General features: G+C 46.1%; 1 protein-coding gene across 25 annotated transcripts in view; it reads right to left on the bottom strand.

Annotated features, from left to right (window-relative positions):
- Window positions 1–26,245, bottom strand: part of KALRN (kalirin RhoGEF kinase) — a 708,823-nt gene that overhangs the window by 432,199 nt on the left and 250,379 nt on the right. For all 25 annotated transcript variants that reach the window (XM_045037038.1, XM_045037036.1, XM_023260241.2 and 22 more), the window contains 2 exons: window positions 9,538–9,730; window positions 8,607–9,119 (listed from right to left, as the gene is read on the bottom strand). In XM_045037038.1, coding sequence (XP_044892973.1) covers window positions 8,607–9,119; window positions 9,538–9,690 — 666 coding nt within the window. In that variant the 5' untranslated portion in view covers window positions 9,691–9,730. The remainder of the gene's footprint in view (window positions 1–8,606; window positions 9,120–9,537; window positions 9,731–26,245) is intronic.

Genomic DNA, 26,245 nt, shown 5'->3' with positions numbered 1-26,245 from the left:
GTATACACTGGGGCTGAAAATGCAGGAGAGGCAGAAAGGATGGAAGGAGGAGAAAAACAGCTTTGAGAGAAAACACTTGCACATGCACTCTGCAGAACACTGTGACTTGGATTATTTTTGGACTCTAATGTTTCTAATGTTCAAGAGGAGGAAATGAGAAAAGTAAGTAGAGATTCCCAGGACCGGCAGGCTGGAAATAATACAGGACACTGTGTCCTGTCTTGGGGCGGGATACGGACACACTTCCTCACCCTGAGCCCAGGCAGTGGGGGGTGCAGAGGGTGGTGGTTTAGGCTCCCGTAGGAGGAGGGAGGGCAGGAACAAGAGGGCATGAAGCTTTTCTCCAAAAAAAGCAGGAAATTACAAACTGCCAAGTAAAGACCTTGCCCTCTGGCTGCCTCAAGATTGCAGCTTTTTGAAGCCATCCTCCCAACAAGAAGGGCTCAGGCAAGTGAACCACAGAGACTTGGCCACATGTACCCTGGAGACCTGTCCAGCGCCTTCCCTTTCACTAGAGCAGTGATGAGGACCCCCACCCTCCATTCCTCCCCAGCCCCTGCAGCCACCTCCTAGGTTGCTAGCTGGCCCGTGCACCCCTTCCCCTGCAGGGCAAGGTCAGCGTGTGTGTGTGTGTGTGTGTGTGTGTGTGTGTGTGTGTGTGTGTGTTGGAGGAGGGGAGTAGCCCCAGCCTCAGAGCAGAGGGCCACCTTCTTACACTGCCCACCCAACTCTTTCCCAGGCATACTTCCCAACCTCACCAAGCCTCAGCTCTCCCATCCACGAAACGATGCCCATATTCACGCCTGCCTGGCCTGCTACACAAAGCAGATGGGAGACCAAATGATGAACCACCAACTGGATGACTTTGGGTGGGTCTCTACTCTGGGTCAAAGATTTTTATGTAAAAGGAAGGGCTGGACCACAAAACCTCTAAGGTCAGGAGTGTGAGAAGACTTTAAAAACTGACATTTAAAAAAATATTATGTATTATAATTGCTACAATGGCACTTCAGTTTGACAAATGACTACGGAGTCATGCTCGCTGCTGACTTGAGGGGTGTGGGGCTTGGACGTGTGGCAAAGAGAAACAGCCAGTGTCTGGCAGGGAGGAGAGGCAGAGGAATTTCTCCACAAGTGGCCTTACTGGTTCTCATCGCTCCAGGCAGGATAAGACTTTGGGTCTTGCTTTGGGCCCTGGGGAATGATCAGAAATGTTTATACCTTGGAGGGAGAGGACAGGAAACAGCAGTGGATACTTTGCCCAGTGACAGGGCATCCTGGGGATGTCCTAAATTGCTAATGTGGTTAACAGACATACAAACAGCAAAACACAATAAGCATGTAACCCTTAGCACAGTGCCCTGATGCCTGCTGTGATGTCCTTCCCCCAGCGGGCCCCATAAATATTTTCTCATAGTAACATGAAAGTAACATTATTATTTTTTTTTTTTTGCACCGATCTCCAAGAAAATCAAAATACATAGATGTGTTTCTTGGATGGACTGTAGGAAGTGTTTCTGGCCCCAAGTTTGCAGGAGAATAAGACAAATACACTTTTAGCTATAATGCAAAGCAGAAGGTGACAAGTATCTCAGATACATAAGGTACATGGGGAGGGGGCAATCCCATCCCCCTGGGAGAATCACTTTCCTCTGTGGCTGCTTCAGGGACAGACTGTTTTCCAAGAGACCTTTCCTGTGGCAACTTCCCAAACCTGTATCCATCACATATGACCCCCATTTGACCTAGGTGCTCCTCTCTGTGCCTCGGGCCAGGGCACCACACAACCTAGTGATCTTTGGGGACCCCTATGAACCTACATCCTAATTGCCAATTTCTCTCACAACTCAATCCTCAATTTTGTTTCATTTAGGGATTACCGAAAATTATCTGGAGCAAGTCCACTGGGAAGATAGCTTGGATCACACTCTGTGTGGTCTTGGCAGGCACCCAGTGACTGAAGAGGAAGCCATGACTGAACCACCACAAGAAGAAGGAAGGGAAATCTGGTGCCAGGCACCTCCACACATCACCCCACTTGATTTTCATAACAGGCCCGGGCAGCTCAGCCCCCCCCCCCCCTTTATATAAAGCAAGAACAGAACTCGACAGATGACGGTTTTAGTTGCTGAGAAAGACTTATTTTCCATCACCAGCCAAGGTGATAACTCTGAAGAGAGAAGAGCCTACTGTAGATATATAGGGAAGAATGAATAACAAAAAGGCAAAAATGTTTACAGAATTGCTGAGCTATAAAGAGGCTTAGATATCATTAGTACGGCAAGTCTGAAAGGAAGAGGAATGACAGGCACTATTGACTGAGGTGGGTGGGGGTCTTTACCAAACTACTTTGGAGATTCTGATATGTTCCCTTACAAACCTGTTCTCTACCACAATGCCACCACTACGACAGCCACACACATGCCTCACCACCACACTTCTCCCGTTGAAAGGCACTTTCACAAAGAGAGAGTATTAGTAGTGAGAATAGTGTGGTGTAGAAGCAGAAAAGTTAAAAGAAACTGAGTTAGCCCAAATTCTTCATCTTTGTTTTGTTGGGAGCATAACTAGTGGTCAGAGATTAAAGACGTGTGTAAGGTCTCCCAACTGACAAAGTGGCACCTCAGAACCAATCTGAATTCCCACTCACACAGCTCCATTTCAGCCCAGACGGCACCCTTGCATGTAAACAGAATTCCACCATGCAAGGATGAAGATGCACGAAGGTATTTAGAATTAGGTTCTGCAAAGGGAGCTTTCCCATAGGCAGCATCGTGAGGGTAGGCTCAGGTGACCACTGAGGCCAGTCTCATCAAAGCAAATGCAAAGGTCTCGTCTGAGCAGATGCCTGGGTTACAGAGGAGGTGGGCACCTAAATACCACTCCAACTGTGGTCTTGAGCACGTCCCAAGCATTGTTTTACCCATGAAACAAACACACTATGCTCCATAAACCAATAATAAGCATAATTCCAGTACTGGAAGCCCTGCAGAGTGGCTTAGTCCTCCCTCTTTTGGGAATTCTCCCACAAGGTAGTGGGAATATACTCCTTTCTAGAATGGCTTTGGGAAAGACTAGAGCATAGGCCTCCTGGGTAGACATCAGTTTTTATTCAGAAGAGGAGTAGATGAAGGTTTCTCTATCAGTTAAGTCCCTTATACACTGGAACCCTTTGAGGCTCTTGTTTCCTGCAAAGACTGGAAGATTGTGGGCCTTCCGCAGACTGGAAAGTTGGATGGTGCGGCAACTCCAGTATTTTCTTTATCTTTTTTTTTTAAGGTTGTATTCATTTTTGAGAGAGGAAGAGAGACAGAGTACAAGCGGGGGAGGGGCAGAGAGAGAGGGAGACACAGAATCCAAAGCAGGCTCCAGGCTCTGAGCTGTCAGCACAGAGCCCGATACGGGACTCAAACCCATGAGCCATGAGATCATGACCTGAGCCGAAGTCAGACTCCTAACCAACTGAGCCACCCAGGAGCCCCAGCTCCAGTAGTTTCTGATATATGTCACTGGCATCAGTACATTGGTGGGCATCATGAGGTCACAATGGCTGTCATCATGACGACAAGGCTGGGTTCCCCACAGTGTGTGGGAGGTAGACTTTCTGATCTCAAGGTCTTTTCCAGTTCTGCCGTTCTAAGATGTGCCCTAGGCACCCAGGAAAGGGAGGGGAGCAGCTAGGAAGGATCCTCCACTGAGGAGCAAGAGGACATGGAATGAGGCTACTTAACGACATTAATACCACAAACTGCCCCCTACTGGGGAAGAGCCCTCCCTTCTCTCTGGTAATGGGATATGACTGCAGGGCAGACACCTCCATCATACAAGGTCCACTGCAGCTGTGGGGGCAATCAGCTGTGAGACAGGTCTGCAAAGAGAGTCGTAATCTGCACCTGGCTAATGAGGACAGCCCGCCTGTGTTCTGTGAACACAGTGGAGGACAGGCCCATTAGTTACAGGCTAGAGAGCACAGGACCAAGGCAGTGCTGCTCATCTTCCAACAAGACGCATTGTGCACTACTTGTATCACCTCTGAATTGCCCAGCCCTCCCACAAATTGCTCATTAAGGTTTTCCTAACATTTCCAAGCTGCAATATTCCCTCTTCTCTAAAAACCCCCAATCATGGAGGTTGTGCCTAGGGCATGGGGTGCACACAGCAGACATAAGTAATAATAAATAGCAGTTTGTGACAGCTTGCTGTTCCAGGACAGAAATTCCAGCCTACTCATCTTTATCCAAGTGCCTTGTTTGGGGATCATGACAACTGCTCACAGAAGTTCATTAAATGAATAGCGGCCTACTTTACGAGTTATCGTGGAACACAGTCCTTCCTCCCTAAGTGTTTAATTGGCAGAGAAAATGGCTCCCTCCTCACCACCCCCAAGATGAGGAAGGATCATTTCAGGGGTCAGAGGAAAGTGATGAGAAATGGCTTCACTCCCCAAGACCAGGTGGTAAATGGGGAGTACCACGTATTATTCAAGCCCTAGGAAACAGCTGTCACCCCACAGAGCCAGAGGTGACAGACCCAGCACTCACCTCTTTACAAAAGTAGGAGCTGGGTGATCACCAGACTCCTCGATTTGCTAAGAGTTTCCCAGATCTGGAATTACAGGCCTCCGACAAGACTCCCACCAGAAGGGAGGCTAGGACATGGCTCATGCAGTAACTATTTCCTCCCACCCTTGTTTAGATGTGGATCCACGCAGACAACCCTTACCCCAAACCACCACCCTCTTCATCCCCTTTCAAAAACACCAAATAAGTCAAGGGCTGAGCACTTGATTCTGCACAGATATTTTAAATTAATCTTGAAGCAACTTAAAAGGACTGTTTTCTCTCCTGCCCCACACTGAGCACATTTTCTGTGGCAGCTGGGTCAAGCCTGAGCAACATTTTCACCACTGACTCAATATCAAAATATTCCTGAGCTGCCCTCTTCCCATCATTCCTTTCACTCCATGTTTCATTTTTTATATTGTCTCCCCTCCCCCTCTACACACACCAAGCACACCACACACATGCCACACACACATACTTCTTTCTATGGTATGAATACACCACATAACATGGATCCTAAACTTAGAGTCTCTGCAGAGAACTCAGGGCTTGTGTACTTGGACAGGAAAAAAATATGCCTTTATTGTCACTAACATGTAACTGAAATACAGCATTCCTTTCCGTTATGAATGTAGGCAGCAAACTACATTAATGTTAGCAATACTTGTGCCTCTGACATCAACAGAAACACACACTCAGATCACATCAGGTTTTGCCCTGAAATGTCACTTATGCTCATCACTACTTCAAAATTATGGTAGGTAGAAGATTTCAAATAGAACTTGTTATTTAACAATGTTCCTAAAGAAGTATTCAAGTTATGGCTATTTTTAAAAAATGTAGTGGGGCGCCTGGGTGGCGCAGTCGGTTAAGCATCCGACTTCAGCCAGGTCACGATCTCGCGGTCCATGAGTTCGAGCCCCGCGTCAGGCTCTGGGCTGATGGCTCGGAGCCTGGAGCCTGTTTCCGATTCTGTGTCTCCCTCTCTCTCTGCCCCTCCCCCGTTCATGCTCTGTCTCTCTCTGTCCCAAAAATAAAATAAAAACGTTGAAAAAAAAAATAAAAAAAAAAAATGTAGTAACTGTACTTCAATAATTATTTTTCAAGGCCATATGTGTGTGTGTGTAATACATACATATACATATATTACATATATGTATGATATGTATGTATATATGTGTGTGTATATACACATATGTGTGTGTACATGTACATATATATTATTTTGTACATTTACAAATGTTACTCTGAGAAGGGTCCACAGGCTTCCCCAGAACAAAGAGGTCCATAGCACAGAAAGGTTAAGAGCACCTGCTGTTGAGTGTGCCTTTGAAGGTGGGATTTGAGGTCGTCCCCAGAATCATCAGGGCATGGGCCAGATGGCTAAGGAGCTAACAGCCAGTGTTCAGTGGTAGCAAGAGGCAGGTCCTGGGAGTGAGAGATAGCAGGGCTATTGGGTTAAAAGTTAAGTTGGGCTTTGGAGACAGACCAAATACTAGCTCTGTCTAACCAAGAGTGTGATCTTGAGAAAATCACACTCTGGGTTAGAGAAAGAATCAAGCATGAATTGAGAAGATACATGTGTGGCCAAAATTACTGCCTGGCTGACTGGTGCTTGGCTGACTCTAGAAGGTCAGCCTTCCCTACCTGGGGACTTCTGAGGTTAAGGTATTTTGTTTTGTGTGTTTTCTTTGTGAGACAGGCACTATCTGTGCCCTATGCAGGCTTCCCATATACTTGAGCTTCACGGGTGCAGGGAAGCGCCTAAAACAAAACACTTATCAGCAGACCTGAGTCCTCCACCTCCCCTTATGACCCTGGCTCACTGAAACAGGCACCTAGGCCAGGCTGTAAAGCAGATTCCTTGCCCCAGAGCAGAAGAGACTGCAAGTAAAAAGGAGATGTCCAGATCTTTCCACTATTGGTTACAGGAGCCAAAGTACCTGCCTCTGGCTTCACAGAGCATCTGGCTTCTGACCTGGTGTCTCTCGTCATTTGGTGAGCGGTGACAGTGACTCTGTAGTCCAAGGGGCCCTTCCTAGAGGGGAGTAGGCCAGGGCTGGAACCAGGCACTGGGCCACTGGGCAAGGAGCCCTCAGGAAGGCTAGGGAGACCTCACAGCTCCTAAGGTTGTGCAAGAAACTCTCCTACATATCTCTTCCAAAAACTGGCTTAAATGAGATTCAAAATTCCTTTTGTAGAAAGGGGCTGTGCAATCTTTAAAAATTACACATATTGGTTTTCACCTGATTATGAACTATAAAAGATTAGAAAGCACAGAATAATTATACAGAGAGGGGCTCCTGGGTGGCTCAGCCAGCTGAGCATCTGACTTTGGCTCAGGTCATGATCTCACAGTTCATGGGTTCAAGCCCTGCGTCAGGCTCTGTGCTGACAGGCCAGAGCCTGGAGCCTGCTTCAGGTTCTGTGTCTCCTTCTCTCTCTGCCCCTCCCCTGCTCACACTCTGTGTCTCTCTCCCTCTCTCTCTGTCCAAAATAAATAAAAATGAAAAAAATTATATAAAAAAAGAATATTTATACAGAAATCAAATCAACCATAACCATAAACCCTTGAAATCAAAACTATTAGCACTGTGATGAATTTTGTCCAGTTATACCTACGTTGGCACTCTCACATAAATTGGGATAATTATATGTAGTTTTATATCCCGATTTCACTACTTACAAACACATAAGGACATTTTCAATATAGGATCTTAAAAGACACAAAACCACTGCATCAGATGCTGTCTATAAAACTCACAGGTTACCACAACGTCACGGTATGCCTAAGAGTGGTATTATGCATTTGAATAGAAGTTATCCCCAGAACACTGATAGGAGGAAAACCTATTTCACTCTTCTTAAAGTGCATATAATAGTAAACTCTCTGCTTTAGCTTGGAGAGAATCTAGAGAAGATACTTCTGTATCCCTGGCAAAGAAGCACTATATGATATTTTTCTTTTTCACTTTCTCACATGTCCCCTGATAAGGGGAAAGCTTTGAAAATTCGCTGCTGGAAAAGTGGGGTCTTGCTTGAGAAAGTACACAGCAGCTGAGGAAAATCCTCCAGAAAGCAGTGGTATGGAAGGAAGAACCTTGTACTTCAAACGGAAGAAAGCTGGATTCATACGTCAAGTCTGCCATTACAGCCCCAGGATCAAAGAGCACCCGTTTCCCGTATATCAGCAGAAACACCACCACCCACCTCAAAGGATCAAAGGGCTGCACAGATTAAATAAGACTCTGTATGTGAAAGTGCTTTGTCAACAGTAAAGGACACTGCAGGACAATAATCACTAAGTCGTGTTATTGTGACTGGTAACAGTATTGCTATTCTTGTGGCTTAGCTGGCTTGAACCACTCACTGCATGTCCTGAGAGGGGCAGCATCCAACAGTGCAAAAGTGTGGACTTCACAATCACATCACACTTCTCAGTCTGGCCAAGTTATTTGCCTTCCCAGTTTCTTCATCTATAAAATGGGATAACCGTCATATACCTACCCCTTACAACTCTTGAGATGATTAAAATAAGTTAATTTACACATGGTGCTTACAACAGTAACTGGCACATAATAAACACTACATAAAGGGAGATTTAAAGAGTCAACAATCAGGGCCTGGGTGGCTCAGTCAGTTAAGTGTCTGACTCTTGGTTTCTGCTCAGGTCATGATCTCATGATTTGTGACTTCGAGCCCCGCATCGGACTCTGTGCTGACAGTGCAGAGCCTGCTTGGGATTTTCTCTCTCCCTCTGTCTCTACCCCTCCCATGCTCACTCGCTTGCATGCGCGCTCTCTCTCTCTCTCTCTCTCTCTCTCTCTCTCAAAAATAAATAAAAAAAACTTTTTTTTAAAAAAAGTCAGTGATCAATGACCAAATAAATCATCCCAAACCAGTAGGCACATTCTTAAGGCTTTCCACAAAAGTATTATTAATCAGGAAGTTGGACCAGCAGCCTCTGTAAGTTCCCCTAAAAAGCTAAGCAGCAACCCCCAACACACACAAGCCCCACTTCAGTCTGGCCGGCTCCCCTCCTACCTTCTCGGCATCCTGCTCAAAAAGCCGTAGCTGGAAGCACTGGTCCAACTTGAGCTTGCGCACATGCCACATCTGGTGCAGGTGCTGCCGGGTGGAGTGCAGCTTGTCCAGGAGGCTGGTGATCTTGGGCACCAGGCTCTGGAAGTCGGCGCTGCCCGGGATGCAGTTGCGCCCTGAGAAGCCGTCACTGCAGCGGATACACTGCAGCAGCCGCTGCCCCTCCCGGTCCAGCTCCTCCACAGGGGCCTTCAGCACCTTCTTCTTGAGCTGCGTGTGCTCGTCGATGAGCCGCCGTGAGCCTTCCACGTCCACGGGGAACTCCTTCCGGGCCAGCATCTCCTGTAGGTCCTCGAGGCGTGACAGCAGGTGCACAGCACTGTTGAAGAACTCCTCCAGGGAGAGCCGCAGCTCGATCCACTCTTCGTGGTTGTAGTCCAGGGAGCCATCAAACTCCTCGGTCAGCTGGGAGGGGTCCACCAGCTTCGTGAGGCCCTCCACGGACACCATGCTTGTCTGAGAGGGGCAGACACAGAGAGGGGGACTCAGTGATGTGGAGTGCGCAGGGGGAAGACCCCAGGGCAGCCCCAGGCAGAAGACAGAAAGTCAAGGGGAAAGGCTTGACATAAATCCTCACGTTAATGACCACAGCCTGCCTCAGAAAGGGCGAGTGGGAGAGCATGCAGCCCATGGGTCAGGAGCCACAAATCAGCTGGGGTCAGCAGTTTCAACAGACTGGCTGACAGCCCGGGACAATCTCTTGGGCTTTTACTCCTTCCAAGACTTACTGGTAAGGCCCCAGTAGCCGATGAATCCTGAAATATCAGCCCCTGCCATCCTGCATATCGTAGGGTAAGTGGAGAAGCAGAAGTGAGAAATGTGTGGGCAGCAGAAGAGAAGGGAAAGGGGGTGCTGAGAGAGAGGTCTGGCTCACCTCAAAGATGAATTTGGAGCTGCCAAAGTTGGTCTTCTGTTTCTGCCAGAAGTTGTCGGGTTTGATGATGAGGGCCACATGGATCTCAGCTGGAAAGGCTTCCTGTAGCGTCTTGAGGAGGGGCTTGATGAGGTCCCACTTGGAGCCCCGCATGTCGATGATGACGGTGAAGCCACGTTTGCACACGTCCTCACTGTGGGGAGGTCAGAGGTCAGGCATGGTCACTCTGGGTGGCTAAGACTTTGGGGAACGCCGTCAGAAAGCATCCAGAAAGCTGCTTTCCTTTTCACCTGGACCCCTCCAGCTTCACACCATGTTTCCTGGCTGCCTTCTAACCCAACTCAAAATGCACTGCCTCAGAAAACCTTTAGATTAACCCCATCGGACCTAGGGCATTCTGGCTTCTTCCAGCACTTAGCACGGAACTCAGCCCTCCCTACAGTCAGTCGTACTTGTTGGGATGTTTGTGTGCAAGCGTTCAGAGTTGTATTTGATTTTCTTTTAATTTTTGTCTCCTTTTCTTGCTCCTGGCATGAATCATGATTTCCCCATTTGAATACAAGCTCTTCAAAGACAAGGACCCTACTGCCCTTAAACATGACATGAAAAGCTTTTGGTATGAGTTCTGACCTTCCCTGTGCCTACCTCAATACAGACACCGGTATGCTTTACCACTGAACTCAAAGTGGGCCAAAACATCTTTTTCCTCAGTGGGCTCTAGGCTGATTTGACCAGTGGATTAGCAATGGTACACAGAGCATTGATAACATATATTTGCCACCACTGTATTTAAAATGTATTACTTGTAAAGGCACCTGGGTGACTCAGTTGGCTGAGTGCCCAACTCTTGATTTCAGCTCAGGTCACGATCACACAATTGTGAGATTGAGCCCTGCATAGAGCTCTGCGCTGACAGTGTGGAGCCTGCTTGGGATTCTCTCTCTCCCTCTCTCTATGCCTTTCTGTCTGTCTGTCTCTCTCTCTCTCAAAATAAATAAATAAAATAAACATTAAAAAAATGTATTACTTGTAGTTTAAAATGTGTATTGGCTTCTAAAAAATCATGTTGCTGAGTCATGCGGATTACTCTTAGATGGCCAAGGGTGGGGCTGGTTGGGATGTGGTCCAGTTGTCTCACGTCCTTCCATTACACCAGTCAGGATGTAAAAAGACATGTTTCAGGAAGTTAAAAGAGGGGAAACTACTCTTGAAATCAAGGCCAGATGAAGTGACAGTGACCATCTTGAACACCAAAAAGTAATTAGGCTAAGTGAATCAAGATGTTGCTATATAGCTTATTAAGTAGCAAAATTTATTTAAGCACTTGGACTTTAAGTATAACTCCTAAGAAATCAAAGAAAAAAATGAAAGCAAAAATAGTTACAACATGTCAGTTTGGAAGCAATTCTATGTTTTGGTAGTTAGGGGTCTTTCCTTCCATCCATCTTGGTTTGCTTAACATATGTATCTATTTTATAACTCAAAATAGATTTTGGTTAGTTCACATTAAAAAATTTTTTTAATGTTTATTTATTTTTGAGAGAGAGAGACAGAGTGCAAGCAGGGGAGGGGCAGAGAGAGAGGGAGATGCAGAATCCAAAGCAGGCTCCAGGCTCTGAGCTGTCAGCACAGAGCCCGATGCAGGGCTCAAACTCACAAACCATGACATCATGACCTATGGTGAAGTTGGACACTTAACCAACTGAGCCACCCTGGTGCCCCAATTCACATTGTTATATACATACTGGTGTAGCATTGCTTTAGGGTGTTTTGCTTAATTTCCTATTACCCAGATAGCGCTTGCTTAAACCACTGTGCCTGTTGTGTGACCCACAGAGGAGTAACACCGCCTATTAATCACTTACAGCTACTGGAGATAAGGCCACAATTGGAGGATTTAGGCCACAAAAGGAATCAAAGCCCCCTCTTAAATCTCAACCAGCGTTGAGAATGTCACAGACTGGTGAAGAGACCACAGCTCCTGTGACCTTGTGTCTGTCTCAAGCATAAGGCAGCTCACTTAGGCTTCCCGGTTTGACAGGAAACTCCCCAGGCAAGTTGTTGCTACAAATGACTAGACTCAACAAGAGAGGAAGCCTGAGTCTTTTATTTCTCCCCAAAGCGTGTATCCCAAAGGAAAGAAGTTGCCTCTTCTTTGACGCGTACTGAGTCGACAAGTCGCCAGAGCCGTCCATAAAACATTCTCTCTGCCCTATTGTCTGAAAGCAATGTGACTTTTCTTAATGTATGGGATTTCTTTCCCATTAAAAGAGAAACACCTGCTAATTTATAGAAAAGTTAAAATAGTCAAAGACCTATATAAGAGAAGCTCACGATAAGAAGTTACAATACTCTGGTCTATTTCCTTCTAGTCTTTTTTGTGCATGAGGTTTTCACACTGTATAGTGTTCTATTTTTCACTGCAACAGAGGTTTTTTCCTCATATCTAAAATGTCTTAAAACTATTACATTTAATGACACATGGGCCATCTTATATCTATATCCTAACTTATTTAATCATTCTCATTATTTCTTTACAGAAAGGCAAATCAACTTTGCCGTGCACACTAGCAGTGCATGAGAGTAGCTCCCCCCCCCCCTGCTACTGTCTCATTAGCACTGGCCACTGATTTTTTTTTATTTCTTTAATTTTTTAAAGTTTATTTATTTTGAGAGTGTGCGCACGCGCGCATGCACACGCAATGAGGGAGGGGCAGAGTGAGAGAGAAAGAGACAGAAAATCCCGAGCAGGCTCTGTACTGTCAGTGCACAGTGTCTACTGTTAGTTTGTGGGGCACAAACTCACAAACCTGTGAGATCATGACCTGAGCCAAAATCAAGAGTCAGACACTTAACCAACCGAGCCACCCAAGTGCTCCTGGCCATTGAACTTTTTACATCTTTGCCCATCTTCTAGGAAAAATACTGCGTTACATTTAAATACACATTTCTTTGATTATCAGGTATAGCTTATTGTTCCATAAATATTTCCCTGTGATTACCTGAAGAGTTCTCTTATCTATTTTTCTATTAGAGTTTACTGGCTTCTCTCACTGTTCTTAGCTTCGTTTGGCTTGACTTCCACTTGTTACATGCCCACTATGTCAGGCACTGCGAGCTGACCGTGGGTCCTGCCTTTCCTTCGAGATGCCCACCTTCCTTGTTTCCCTGCCCCTCAGGTTCCACTGCTGTAACCGTCCTTTTGCTCACATCCCTAACAACAAATAGTGACTATCCCAGTATGTAAATATGGTGAGCAGCAGCAGCCTATACACTATGAACTAATAATCCCTGACAACTAAAAGTGGAAATCAGGCACTAATATTCTCTAGGAAATTCTCCCTAGCTCAGGAGATGGGGATAGATGCCCAGGGGCTGAGTGCTGAGAGCTAATCTAATTGGCATCTTTCTATGAAAATAGTCTTATCTCCTAAAGTGCTCTGTATGTTTTGTTTCAAGTAAGAAGCATAGTTGGGGGAGGGAAAAGAACTTTTTACCAATGCTTATTCTATGCCAGAGCCTACACTTAGGCACTTGATACCCATTATTTCATTTTATCCTCACAATAACTTATAAACTTGGTATGGTTATCTCCATGTAAGGAATAATGAAACAGAGGCATGGAATTTGCCTAAGGTCACATGACCACTAAGAGGCTAAACAGAGGGTCAAAACCAGGACTTTAAAGCCCACGCTCAGGTCACTATATCATACTACACCCTACCGTATTGCTGCTACATGTGGTGTTCCTGTGATCAGGGGTGGGGATTAAGAGTTCGTGATGGGGGATTGGATTAGGATGCTCACTGGAGATGAGGGCAATTAGCACAAGGACTCTAAGTGTATGCCCTTCCATTCTGTAGTCTGTGCAAAATCACAAAATCACAGAAACAAGAGAGCATGCATATTGAAAAGTTCCAGCAATTCACTTTGGTTTTGGCACATGAGTAAGAGTCAGAGAGCTATGAGGGGGTGCTGCTCTGAGTGCTTTAGAGAGCCCTGTTCTGTGCTCTGACCCTCCTCTTGCACATTTTCTCCCCCAGGGAACAAGGCAACTTGCCCCATAGAGTCCGTGTTGCCCTCACCCACCTTCTAGACTAAGCTCCTACCACTTAAAACCCTAAAATTCTCTGCCCAAAGGGCCCTTAGCCTACTCCCTGGGCCCACGTGTACTTTTTTCCTAGGTTCAGTTCCCCCAAGGACAAGAAATACCAGCAGTATAAACACAAGAATGTGGCTAGAACATGGATATGTGAGCTGAAGTGTCCACACGCATGCAGAAAGACAGAGCTGGGCAGTGGGCAGAGAAGGGAGGCAGACCATGGGCTGGGGGTCAGTCTCCCTGGACTGTCAAGTTCTAGCATGGAACTCAGAGCAGTCCAACAAATATAAAAGTTAAGTTGGCCTCCTAAGTTGCTATAAAAATGCATTTGTCAAAGTAGAGGGTAGACTCTTTAACATTTCGTTAGCTTGCTATATTAATTTTCAATATTTACACATAGGGTATGTGGGTTTCTATTTGTACTCTTGCCCTGGGCATCACAGTTAGAAGCAGGCCTTCTTAGAAGAGACAGGAGTGGAAGCAGACCTCAAATCAGGATGCATCTCATACCATGGCAGGAGCGCTGGATTTATCCTAAGGGCAGTGAAGAACCACTGAAGGGTGTCATTTAGGGAAGGAACATGATCAGGTGATTCGGAAGGCTTGCCCTGAAGCTGTGCAGAGGGAGAGTAAATCAGGGTCAGCCAGAGGGAGTGGCAGAAGGAGAAGCAGAGAACCCTCTTCCTTTGGATCTTCGCTAAAATGCCTCCTAAATTAAGTCTCCCTTGGGCCACCCTATTCAAGGCTATGGCTCTCGCTTGGCACTGCCTACTTCCCTGCCCTTATTTTTCTCCTTAGCACTTACTACCATCTGGATCATATATTTTATTTATTTACTTATTGTCCCACTTCCTTCACAGGAAAGTAACCTCAGTGAGGGCAGGGAGTTTTGTATTGATTCCACTGCTGGATCCCCAATGCCTAATACAGTGCCTGGTGCTTGTTAAGACTCAATACACTGAGGTGGCACTTAATGCAATGGAATCTAGAACCAGCCTTCTTTGGTCTGAATCCTGGCTCCATCATTCACTTATTGAGGCACTTTAGGCAAGTTACTTTTAACCTCTATGCCTTAGCCCTTTTAATGCAAAACATGAATGAACAGGAATACTAACAGCCTATACTACAGGGCTACTTAAAGGTTAAGTTTGTTAATGCCCATAAAGTGCTTACCATGGTGCTAGACACATAATCTGTACTACGTAAGTCTTAGCTGCTATAAGAGATGCGGTGAGTATCCCACCAGGGACACTTTATTGACCACTGTGCCCAGCCTCCAGCTCTAAAAGTGCTGTAGCTATCAGCTTACACTTGAGACCATCTCTGGAGACTTCCCTGCCGCTGATAGATGACACTTCTCCAAAAGACACATGGGCAGTGACAACCTCACACCAGGTGGGTGTGTGGGGGGGTGCCTTTCTATTACAAAGGTGCCAAAGCTCAGACCCTCTACCACAAGGTGGAGTAGCTCTGAAGTGTGACTTACGTTGCAGAGCCTTCTCATTCTCCAAGTCGGTCTCCAGCTAGACTTTATCTGAGACCACATCCTTGCTTAGCCCTTCCTCTTCCCTACTCTGCTTCTCCAACTCCCTTAAAGGTTTTCTTGAAGAGAATGCCCTTAATGAATAATTTATACCTGAATCCCCATCTGAAGAAACATAGCCTAAAACATACATCCACCAATTTCCTACATACATGAAATTCTGAAGGCAATTTGATATATGGCCTGGAAATTAAAAGAAATCCAGGTTGCAAATTTTGACTCGGGGATTGTACAGTGACTGGCACAGAGTAGGCATTCAATAATATTTGCTGAATGAATACATTCATGAACTATGGTAGTAGATATGCACAGAAGTGAGTAAGCACCCAGTGAAAATGAGTAAGACGAAGAGAAACTTCCTGAGTCAAAGATAGAATTTATGGGAATATCAGTGTTTCAGAGATGGGAGAAGAAAGTAGATGAGCCTGAGGAAAAATGCAGAGAGGTTAGAGAAAACCAAGAGGGGAAGAAATCAGGGAAGGGAGGATTTCAAGGAGGAACTGCAGTGTCAAATGCTGCAAAGAGGTAAGTCATTAACTGAGGTCAGAACTTTTCCATTTAGCAACTAAGAGGCATCGGTCCCATCGGTCAGGGCAATTTCAGTGGGGTGTTAGCACGGAGATTGGGTGGAGCAGGGAAGCAGTCTTCCTATTTGATCTCTGAGATGATTATAGGAAATGTCAAAGTCATCTTAGGTTGCTTTTGGCGCACTCCCATCCCTGGCCCTGTCTTCCCAACTCTGGAAACAGCCAGGGTCTGCACACTGCTCTTTGGCTGCCCAAGCCCCAGGTGGCTCCCCAGCCTGCCTCTGCCCCAAGCCTACATGCCCCCAGACCTCTTTTACTCTCAGCATGCTCGATGGAGAGCAATTTGAGTAAACCAATTTACCCTGGAATAAAACAGGTAGCCTTCCTTTTCCCTTTAGGCTATTTACCTTTTAAATAATATTTATTAGCCCAAGTTAAATGATCAGCAGCACATATGGCCACGTTGTATATGGGGAGGAGGGAGTGTAGAAAGGTGAAGCTTGGAGAAATAGGCCTTTAAATCCACTAAAGAGAGGAAAGGAGAGTGAGTGACCCTGCCCATCCGCCACACCCCTTCCTTTAGACAGAGAACACAGCCACTGCTCACTACCCCTCTGCCCCATTTGTTTCCCATCTGGGGCTTGAGACCTGGAACCCCTGGGCCAGCTTCTTGCCCTTTGTGCGTGGTAAACTGCGTGGTAAACTGTTTCATGGACTCTCGGAGCCCTCAGGCCCAGGACATAAATGTATACTTTATGATTGATTGGATATTTCTTGTACTCAGTTCTAGACCATTTAGTCTTTTGTTCATTACACGTTACTGGAGCTGTTTTCACTCGTGAGAGTTTGTACCATCTCAAAAAAGCATCTGTGCTGCTTTATGCCAATGCTTCTCAAACTTTAGTCACTTTCATTATCACCTAGGACACTTGTTTAAAAATGCTGATTTGGGGAAATCAGATATTATGATGATCATAATATTATGATATTATGATGAAAATCAGTCTGGGATGAGACCCAGGAGTCTCTCCAGGTGATCCAAGGACAATACCTAGACTCTTTTAGGTGTGGCTTTAGTGATACCCACGTTGTCTAAATCAGACTAGGATATGCTTTCATAAACAGGTAGCACACAGCTATACCATCAAGGCAATGTTTGCAAGGTCAACCAGCAGCTATGCTCTATAGGAGCCTGCCAAAAATGCTAGCATGTTTCTCTCTCTATCCTCATGTTCTCTCAAACGGAATCATTTATTGGAAGCACAGGCATGGGAGGATTTCTGTGCTCACTTCTCTGCCTTCTTTTTGCAAAACCGAGCTCCTCCTCTCTTGGCCTGGAGAGGCTTTCCCTGAAAGGCCTGGTGGCTGCCTTCCCCAACACAGCAATTCTGTGTTCAAACCAGATGCCTGCTGGACACCTGCCTTCCAAGGCTTCCTCTCTAAAGGAACTTCTAAATTGCCATTAAATCATTATGAAGCTTCTTATCATGCACCTGACCTGGCAGGCTGATCTAAAATATCTGGGCAAGTCCTGGGTTATCTCTGGGTCCTCCAGGCCCTGCACACATCTGATGCCCCAGAGTTGTCTCTTGACCCATTAGACTGTGAATGGTGTAAGGGCTTTCCCAGGTTTGACTGGTACAGGTATGGAGGGTCTCAGTGGTGGGCAGTGAAGAACCAATGAATAAGCCTGTTACCACTGACCCTTTTTTTACTCCTGGTGGCCCCCAACACCAAACAGAAATCACAATTTAGCAGCACACTATTGAACCCAGTCCTCCAAAATGGTTTTACTAGGCAAGGCTATTACTATTGCTTGTAATGCATTCAAGTGTCTTTGGAGGAGGCTTAAACTCTCCATTCTTTAAACCACTTCCAGCTCATTCACACACTCACTTGATCTGTCTGCTTGTTGGCCTTTGGATTTGCCTCCTCTATTTTAGCTGCTATTATCATCCCAACCCTGTTTCATAGATCTGAAGACTCAATGCCTTTAGCCTGGAGGGAGGGGGCAGGGATTGAGATACCAGCGCCTCAAGCGAAGGGTTGCTCTGGGACCTGAAGAGCAGGGCAAAATGCCTGTCAGGCCAGGTCTTCACCCTGGGTTACAGGTTTGGCTTCAGGAAGCCAAATGCCACTTCTTCCCAATCACTGCTCCCTCAACTCCTCCCTAGGTCCCTGGCCAAGGGAAGCCCAGACCATCCCTCTGGATTCCATTTGGGCCACATCAGTGAACCACCCTGGATATCATCCCTGGTCATCTGGCTAAGGGGTCAGATTTAAATGCCACCTTCTCCCTTGGGCTTTCCCCTGACTTCCTTGTCAGAGGGATCTCCCCCTTGTTAAAATGGACATGTTATCCGTGTCTCTCTAAACTGACTTATTAGTTTCAATCTTATATTAGACTTTGGCCTCTCCTACCTCTATGCCTTTGTGCTTGCCCATACTAACTCCATCTTTGCCTAGATAACTCCTACTCCCATTTCAAAGCTCAACTCACATGCTTCCTCCTCCAAGAAGTCTTCCCATATTGATACATTTCCTCCCATCCCACTGGGATGAAGGTTCTTCCCACACATTGCCATAACCTTGTCCTTACTCTGCATGGCAGCTGTCATATGTGGGGTAACTACCGCCAGGCTCTGGCTAATCAATTTCTTTATCCCTCACAGAGATTTATATGGCTTCACAATGAGAGCCTAGTTATGAAGGTGCTTCATAAATAATACGGTGTCATGTAAATATGTCATATTATTCATTAACTTATTCATCCAACAAGTATATACTGAGCCCTTACTTTGTGGCTGGCCTAGTGCTAGGCATTAGCAATATAAATGTGAACAAGACAGAAACATAAAGGTTACATTCTATGGAAAGAGAGGGACACAAGAGAGTAGATAGATAAACAGAATAAATGCAAATTGTGATATGTCTTAAGAACTTATCAGGTGGTCGGGACAGGCCACTATGAAGAGCTGAAGTTTAAGCAGAGAACAAAATTCCAAGAAGAAGCTAGTTAAGGAAATACTGTAGAAAGAATAATGCAGGGAGCAGCAACAGCCTGTGCAAAGGCCCTAAGGTAGAAAAGAGCCTGTGTTGCTGGCTGCTCCTCCATTACAAGGAGGAATCAGGGATAGCAAAGTTCAGTAAGCAAGCAGGGGACCAGCAGCGAGACCTAGGCTGGAGCTCTAAATCTTGAGGAGCTCAAAAATCAAGCTGGGGAGAGATATAAAATGAGAGTACAACTAATGAAATGGAGCAGTTGTCTTTGATAAAAATGGACATACGCATATTAATGATAAAAGCTGATTCTATTGAGCATATGAGAATGCAATGTATGCTAAGCATTTTATTCCTCACATAAGACTTACAAGTAGCTGCTATTATTATCCCACTCCATAGCTAAGGAAACTGAGACTCAAAGAGGTTGAGTAACTTGCTTAAAGTCACCAGGAAGAGTCAAAATCAGTATTTGAATCTGGTCTGTTCAATTCCAGTATCTGTCATGCTACCTTGTCTGAGAGACAAAGACAGCTTAAGCTTGAAGCAACTTTAATGCTTACTCCTGCTAATCCTTCATTTTAGAGTTGAGGGCAGCAAGTTCCTGAGCAAGAAAGTGATTTGCTCAGGGTCATACAGGTGGGTGGACATTTTGGCCATGTGGGCCAGACCTCCAGCTGTCAATCTCCCTGCTTCAGGTCTTCTATTAAGCCATGAGAACTCTGGAAATGAGAAGGGAAATTCTCCCCAACTGGTTTGGAGGTTCAGAGTAACCTCTGTTGAGTACTAATGCCCCTTCCCCAGGAATGAGGGCCATCCGGCTGATGGTTTCCATGGTGCTCTGGCAGCAGAGGGATGGCCTGACCTTGTTTGCCCTAGCTTTTGTGGTGCCACCTGAGATTTATCCCACGTCTATGAATGTCCAGCAGTTTCTCACTTGAAACAGCTCCTGGAAAAAATACAACATCGAACCATCTTGATGGCAGGTGTAAGAGCAGAGATCCACAATGAAAATACCCCAGCAGACCAGGCAAGGGGGCAACAAGGGTTTCTGCTTTGTGTGTTCTGCTGCGGGCTGTTCAGTTGGTGCAAACTGTGGGGTACAGGGTGTCAGCAGTATAGGGTATCAGAATCCTAGTGCTGGCGCCCAGGAAGGTCCAGTGCTTGGGCTGTGATGAAATAATTTTCAAATCAGACCTACTCACCAAGTTGTCTAGGGAAGGTAAGAAATTAAACACTGTGGTAGAGAGCTAGACTGGTCACTGAGCAGTGGATGACGAAGAGGAAGGACAAGGTAAGTGACGGACTCCCTGTTTAATGAGGGCAATACTGGCCCTGCCAACACAACTCTGGCCCTGCAGGTGCAAGCCAATCAGCAATGAAGGATGATTTGGAAGGAGGACTGGAGAAGTCTTACCCATCCTGCATGACAGCCTTTAATACCTGGAGACAGTTCTCTGTGAGCAGACAGAAACCAGCAAAGGGAAGAAGGGAGAGGAGCCCCAATGAGTCACCTGCTGTGCCCTTTTCCCTAGAACTGTGCTGTACCACTGTCTCCCTGAAATCATTTCATGAGCTGACTTCTCCATTCAGAATTCAAGCAAAAGAAAGGTCTCTGGAGCTTTGAGAAGGAAAAGATCCCCCTGACCCATGTGTTGGAGTTCACATGCCATTCTCAGGTCTTGGAGAGTCTCTGGCTGTAGGATCTAGATTTCCTTTCAGTTTTTCATCCATCCCTCTGATCTGGGTTAACCCTTTTCTACTCCTTATTGCTATTCTCACAGCAGCCCTCTGCAGATTGCCCCAAACCACACCACACCCATTTTCTTAAACAACCAGAAATCAGCAGGTGTTAAAGAAAAGTGTTAAAGACACATTAGCACCTGCGTTAAGCTTTCTAATTGGTATAATCAGAAGCAGTAAAAAGAACACATGGAGGAGACAGTGCCTTACTGAGAAAAGAGCCACTCTCCAGGGAACATTGGGCGGTGAATGAGCATTTGCTGGCACAGATAGTTCTCAAACTCACCCTTCAAAACGTGGAGGGCTCCTGGATGGCTGGGTGGCTGATAGGTGGGAGAGAGGAGCTCTGAGAGGTGGCAGGACTCCCTGGCCTGTTGTGGACCTCTCTTGCCTGGCTCACAGGTGATGGTCCACCATCAGGTGGCTTTCTTTCACAATGGGAGGTTCATCTACCATCAAGGTCTCCTCAGAATCCATGTCAATCCATCCAGAGGGTTTTTTTCTTTGTTTCTTGTTTTTTGTGTGTTTTATTGGAAGACACTGTCTACTTTCCCAGGTCATGATTATTCCACAGAATTTGTGTCTTTTCTACCCATTGAACAAGACATTTTTTGCCTCTGGGCCTCTGACCTGTGATGCCAGGGCTGGGGGACAAAGGTCAAAATAATGCTTTGTTCTAAACCAAAGCCTCAATTCCTCCTCTGTAAAGTGAGGAGACTCTAATTGGTCAGAGATTGGACTTAGTGGTGTTTAAAAGTTCCCTGGTAATTCAAAGGTACATCCATTGTTAAGTCACTACTACGGTAAAGATTCTGCAGATTTCCTTGCCCATTTCCAGGTCTAGGAGCTCCCTCTTTGTCAGTTCCCTGGGCCCAACTTTCCCCAAAACAAACCCAACTCCTGCCCAAGTCAGAGTCCCAGAGAAGCCTTACACTGGAGAACAAAAGAAGAGGCCAACATTTTCCAAGTCTTTAAAGTCTATTCCCTAATTCCACTCAAATGAAGCTGTTTAAACAAACAAACAAACAAACAAACAATGCTGACTGCAAATGTGCCCAAAGCAAGGATGTGGCTGATTGTCTTTCTTCCCCTCTCCCACCTGCCACCCCTCCCCCACCCCCACCCAGGGTGTAGTAAAATATTAAATAGCACAGACTCAGCTTCCAAGATTACTTACTCCAAGTACCCCCACGGGACGCCTGGGTGGCTCAGTCGGTTGAGCGGCCGACTTCGGCTCGGGTCATGATCTCACGGTCTGTGAGTTCGAGCCCCGCGTCGGGCTCTGTGCTGACAGCTCAGAGCCTGGAGCCTGTTTCAGATTCTGTGTCTCCCTCTCTCTGACCCTCCCCCGTTCATGCTCTGTCTCTCTCTGTCTCAAAAATAAATAAACGTTAAAAAAAAAAAAAAAAGTAAAAAAAAAAAAAAAGTAAAAAAAAAAAAAAAGTATCCCCAGATGTGGCCATACAATGAGATGTCTAGTGGCCTAAAAAACACAGCAGGACCTCACATCTGCATTATTGACTTGTCCTAGATGCTGCCTTTAAACAAAACACTTTCTAAAAAGTCAAATCTGCTCAGAGTCAAAAGAGAATGACACAGGCTGAAGGGAGCTTCCAAAGAGAGTTCTGGAAATGGCATGGGTGACAGCAGTACCAAGGTGAAAGTACCCAGCCTTCCAAAGCATGGCTACCTCAGAGGGGCCAGCCCGGGTTAGCTGCACAAACCCTGGTGTCCTGACTAACCAGCCAGGTCACCTGACAGTCTCAAACACACGTTGCATTCACCAAAGGAAGAGGCCTTGCTTTCTAAATCTAACTGGCCTGTGGGCAGGACACTTGGAAGGGGGAAGAAGAGCTTAGAAGGTCTTAGAGAAGGACCAGAACTGTTGCTTGTAGAAGTCTGGGGCTGGCTGGCAGAGAGGGACAGTGGCAGAGGGGCACATTCAGGGAGGCTGGGATAGAAACTGATGTGACTATTTCCCAACAGCAGCCTCCTGTCCCATTTCCCACGGTGCCCACAGAGATGTTCATCCTTTCCTTCTGGGGCATTCAGAACATGAGGCAGAAACAAAACAGAAACCAAAGCAAGCAGAGGAAAAGAAATAGCGGACTGGAAACGGAAACCACAACCTCTCCACACAGCCCTCCCCTTTCCCTGTCCTCTCCAGACAGACTCCAGGGCCAAGCTCCCCGGGCCTTTTCCACTGCCCCATCTTTCTCCCATAGTCAGGCCGGGTGAACAACCGTATCTTTTAATGTTAAAAAATGTCATTATAATAGCTGATCAAAAATCTGTGGGTAGTAAACCAAAGATGGAGCCCCTGTTCCTGTCTAACCACAGTGCCCTCAGTCACCCCAACAAAGATGCAGGAAAGTCTTCCAAAACAGGGAGAAAGAAAAGAGAGAAGAGAGGGGGCCCAAGAGAGGTTGCAAAGGTGGGGCCAGTGCTGCCAGCCTTCCTTGCTCACCCCAATCCCTGTTGCCCTCACCACTCCTTCTCCTCCGCCTGCTGCACCGTCACCTCTCCCCACCCTCGCAAGGGACCCTCCACTCTCCAGCTGGGCTCTGGTTTCCTGGCCGGGCAGGTAGAATCCTCATTAATAAACCACACGTTTCCTCTGGGAAACCATCTTTGGTCAAATCGTGCCTGTGCACACCTCTACTCCTTCCCCTCCTCCTTCTCAAGTAATGGTACTTTCTTGAAAGCCTGGTGCTATTTGCCTACAGCACATGCAGACACATGCCCAAACAAACCTACCAACACAGACACCCTCGGCTACCCCTCACACAGCTACTCCTGCATGCCCACCACGTTCTACCAACGCAGGAGACCTCCTTCCCATGGGGCGGGAAGCCCTTGTGCTGCAGCCAGCCTTCCTTCCCTCAGACACCCAGACGGAGGTGCCCTGGCCAAGGGCACTGATGAGGTCCCTGTGATGTATATGGAAGAAAAACCCTGTAATGGCTTAGGCACGAGGGGGAGCCTGACAGCAGCAAGGGAGGTCAGAGAGCCAGACAGAGGAAACCTGAGGGAGGGGGACATGTTTGGAGCTCGACACTAAATAGGCAGGGCTCCAACAGGTCTTTGTTCCCACCTGCAGCTAGCTCAGAGCCTTAGAAAGCTCACCTGTGAGTGGAAAATCCTCTGCTTATGACACAGGGCAGGTCCTGACCTCCAGTGCATGCCACTCTGGGGGTCACCTGCTGTCCCACAGGTTCTGCCCATGTCAGGGGGCGGTGTAAGGTTGCAGCAACTGGTCCCAGCAACACCACTGGCCAACTGGGAAGCCCTGGGCATGTCAGAGCACTCTCTGGACAGCACTTTACCCTTTTAAAGCGAAGAAATTGGCCTGGCTGACCTCTATAGCCCCTCCTGCCTCAAGCTCCAGGATTTGAATCCACCTACTTCTTTTAAAAATCTAGGTCAAATTTCATGTCCAATAAATCTTCTCTGGTTAAGTCTATTTAACTGGTATGCCTGTTTAACCATTGCCTTGAAATGGTTAATTTTGTCTTCTCCAGTGGACCTTAGAACCTCAAACACACTGTGAGTTGTCCCAAGGGCAAGAACTGGGTGTCCCCTCATTAGCCCATAAGTTCAGGGGCAACCTGAAAAAGCCAGAGGATTATTGGACCATTCTCTCTGAGTTGGTACATATATAAGAACTAAACAATCATCCTGTGTATGCACAGAATGAAATCTCGACCAATTGGCAGGTGTCCTAGTAGAACACCCCACCATGGTCAAGGCTGGTAAAGGGTAGGAGTGATTCTTGCCTTCCTCCAAGTCCAAAACAGGGAGTTTTCTTTCAGGAAATGGGTTCAAGGCCCGAGTTTCTTGCAGAGGAAAACAGCTTACTATTGGGAGATAAGTGCACATTACCTTCCTGGGCAGAGAATCAGGGGAGAGGGGCAAGTCACAGCACTAGGTTGAGACCTGGCCTCAAGTACCAGGCCAAGAGGAGTTTCTGTGCAAGACCTGGCCCATGAATTACTAGGGATGACAACAGATGAACTTCCAGCTCAAGACGGCACAGAAGAGTCTAGGAGATGAGAGGGAGAAAAACATTGGTTTGGGGGGTTTTGAGTAGCTCTCAAAATGAAGTCTGGTCCTCGTCTGACCTAGAATCAGATGGGGTAGGGAGAGGGGAGGCTCTGAGACGAAAGAAAAGACAAAGCAGGGCCATCAGAACACACACGCGGATATGTCAGTAAATTCTCCAGAAAAGCATTTGTCCTAGCTGAGTCACCACAGCTCTGACAAAGTGCTCCTATCTGGGTTTTGGGACAAGTGGGGCTGGCTGTTACACTTGCTCAACTTAGAAAGAGGAATACTCCTCCTTGGTGAGACAGAGTCCACTCCCAGGTCCCTCGCATGCTCCCCCATGTTTCATCCTCTGGCAAAGGGCCCTGCCTTCTTTCTGCCATAGAGCCAGTCTACCCACGCCCTGTGGGTACAGTCCGTTACACAGGAAAGACGACATCCCAAAGGAAACCTGGGTCTGGCCTCACTGACTCCATGTCTGGAAGACAGAAGCTGGCTAGGGCGCCAAGGGTTCCAGGCACAAGACACTGCCCTTTCCCCTGGGGGAGCTCCCAGTCTAATGGAACTCTGTCAACTGGCTAGGTACTGCTCTACAAACTCACTAAACAAGACACACCATTTCTGCCCTCAAGAAGCTCACTATTCATCAAGGAGAAAGGTTTGTGGATAGTCAGAACTTATAGAACAGACAAGGACCATCACAGCTTTATGATGAGTTCTCTAGATTCAAAAGTCTTTTTCAAATTTTGTTCAAATTATTTGTTCTGGTTAAGTTATTGATGCTGAACTTTTAAGAATTTCTTAAGTGTTTTTATTTAAAGCAATCCAAGAAGAGAAGAGATGGAGTGGAACAGGCAAGGGGGAGACATTCTTCTTTTAGTAAAAGCTACAGTGGCAAACTGGTACAGAAATTTTTTGCAACTAGTGAGTATATTCACCAGGGTTATACTTTCAGCAACAAAAAGCCCTAGGTTGTGGCGTTTTTCTTATTCTCGTCTTTTGGGTTCAGAGAAAGAAAACAGTGTCTAAAAGGCAAGGCTTGAAAAGACAAATGAAGACTTTTATCTTCAATGTTTGTGGATGATGAAAATAGCAAGGGAGATAGAAGTTCCAAGTACTTCTGTGCTTGGGGCACTGTGACTTCAATCTACCTTAGACTGAAGACAAACCAATGGGAAGGATTTTTTTTTAATTTGAAAAAATTATAAAAAGGAAGCTTTTTAAAAGAAAGTTAAGAATTGGTATAGATATATCACATTATTTATGCATTTTCCCTAAAAAATACCACTATAAAATTCCCAGTTTCAAATGGCAATTAGTATATACCCAAGTTAAATATTTCCACAAACATAACTTTATTGAATATGCACTAACATTATCAGAAAGATTATATTAAACCCATTTTGTAGTTGGAAAAAAAATTATTACTTAGTGCTTACTTAATTTTCAGTGTTTTAATAAAAATGTAAAGCCTTGAAAACCCAAGCAGAACACTATCATTTAGAGCCTCTGATAAAACCAATCTGTGTCCTTGGGTAGCTGAGCAGAGGTACTCCACCACTTGGTGGCAGCATGCCTAACTTGCCAGCTTGTATATAATAAGGACAATCTCTCCACAAAATTAGTTTTATAACATAAAATGTCATATATACCTAAAAATGTACACAACCCCAAACACCAGTAAAGGGCACATGATAATACCTAACCAATGATAGGTGAAGCAAGAAATACAAAACACGTAAAAAAAAA

This window comes from Felis catus, chromosome C2, assembly GCF_018350175.1.
Source record: "Felis catus isolate Fca126 chromosome C2, F.catus_Fca126_mat1.0, whole genome shotgun sequence".
Classification (NCBI taxonomy): domain Eukaryota; kingdom Metazoa; phylum Chordata; class Mammalia; order Carnivora; family Felidae; genus Felis; species Felis catus.
Note: the sequence above shows the minus strand (reverse complement) of the source record. Positions and strands in the feature narration are given on the sequence as shown.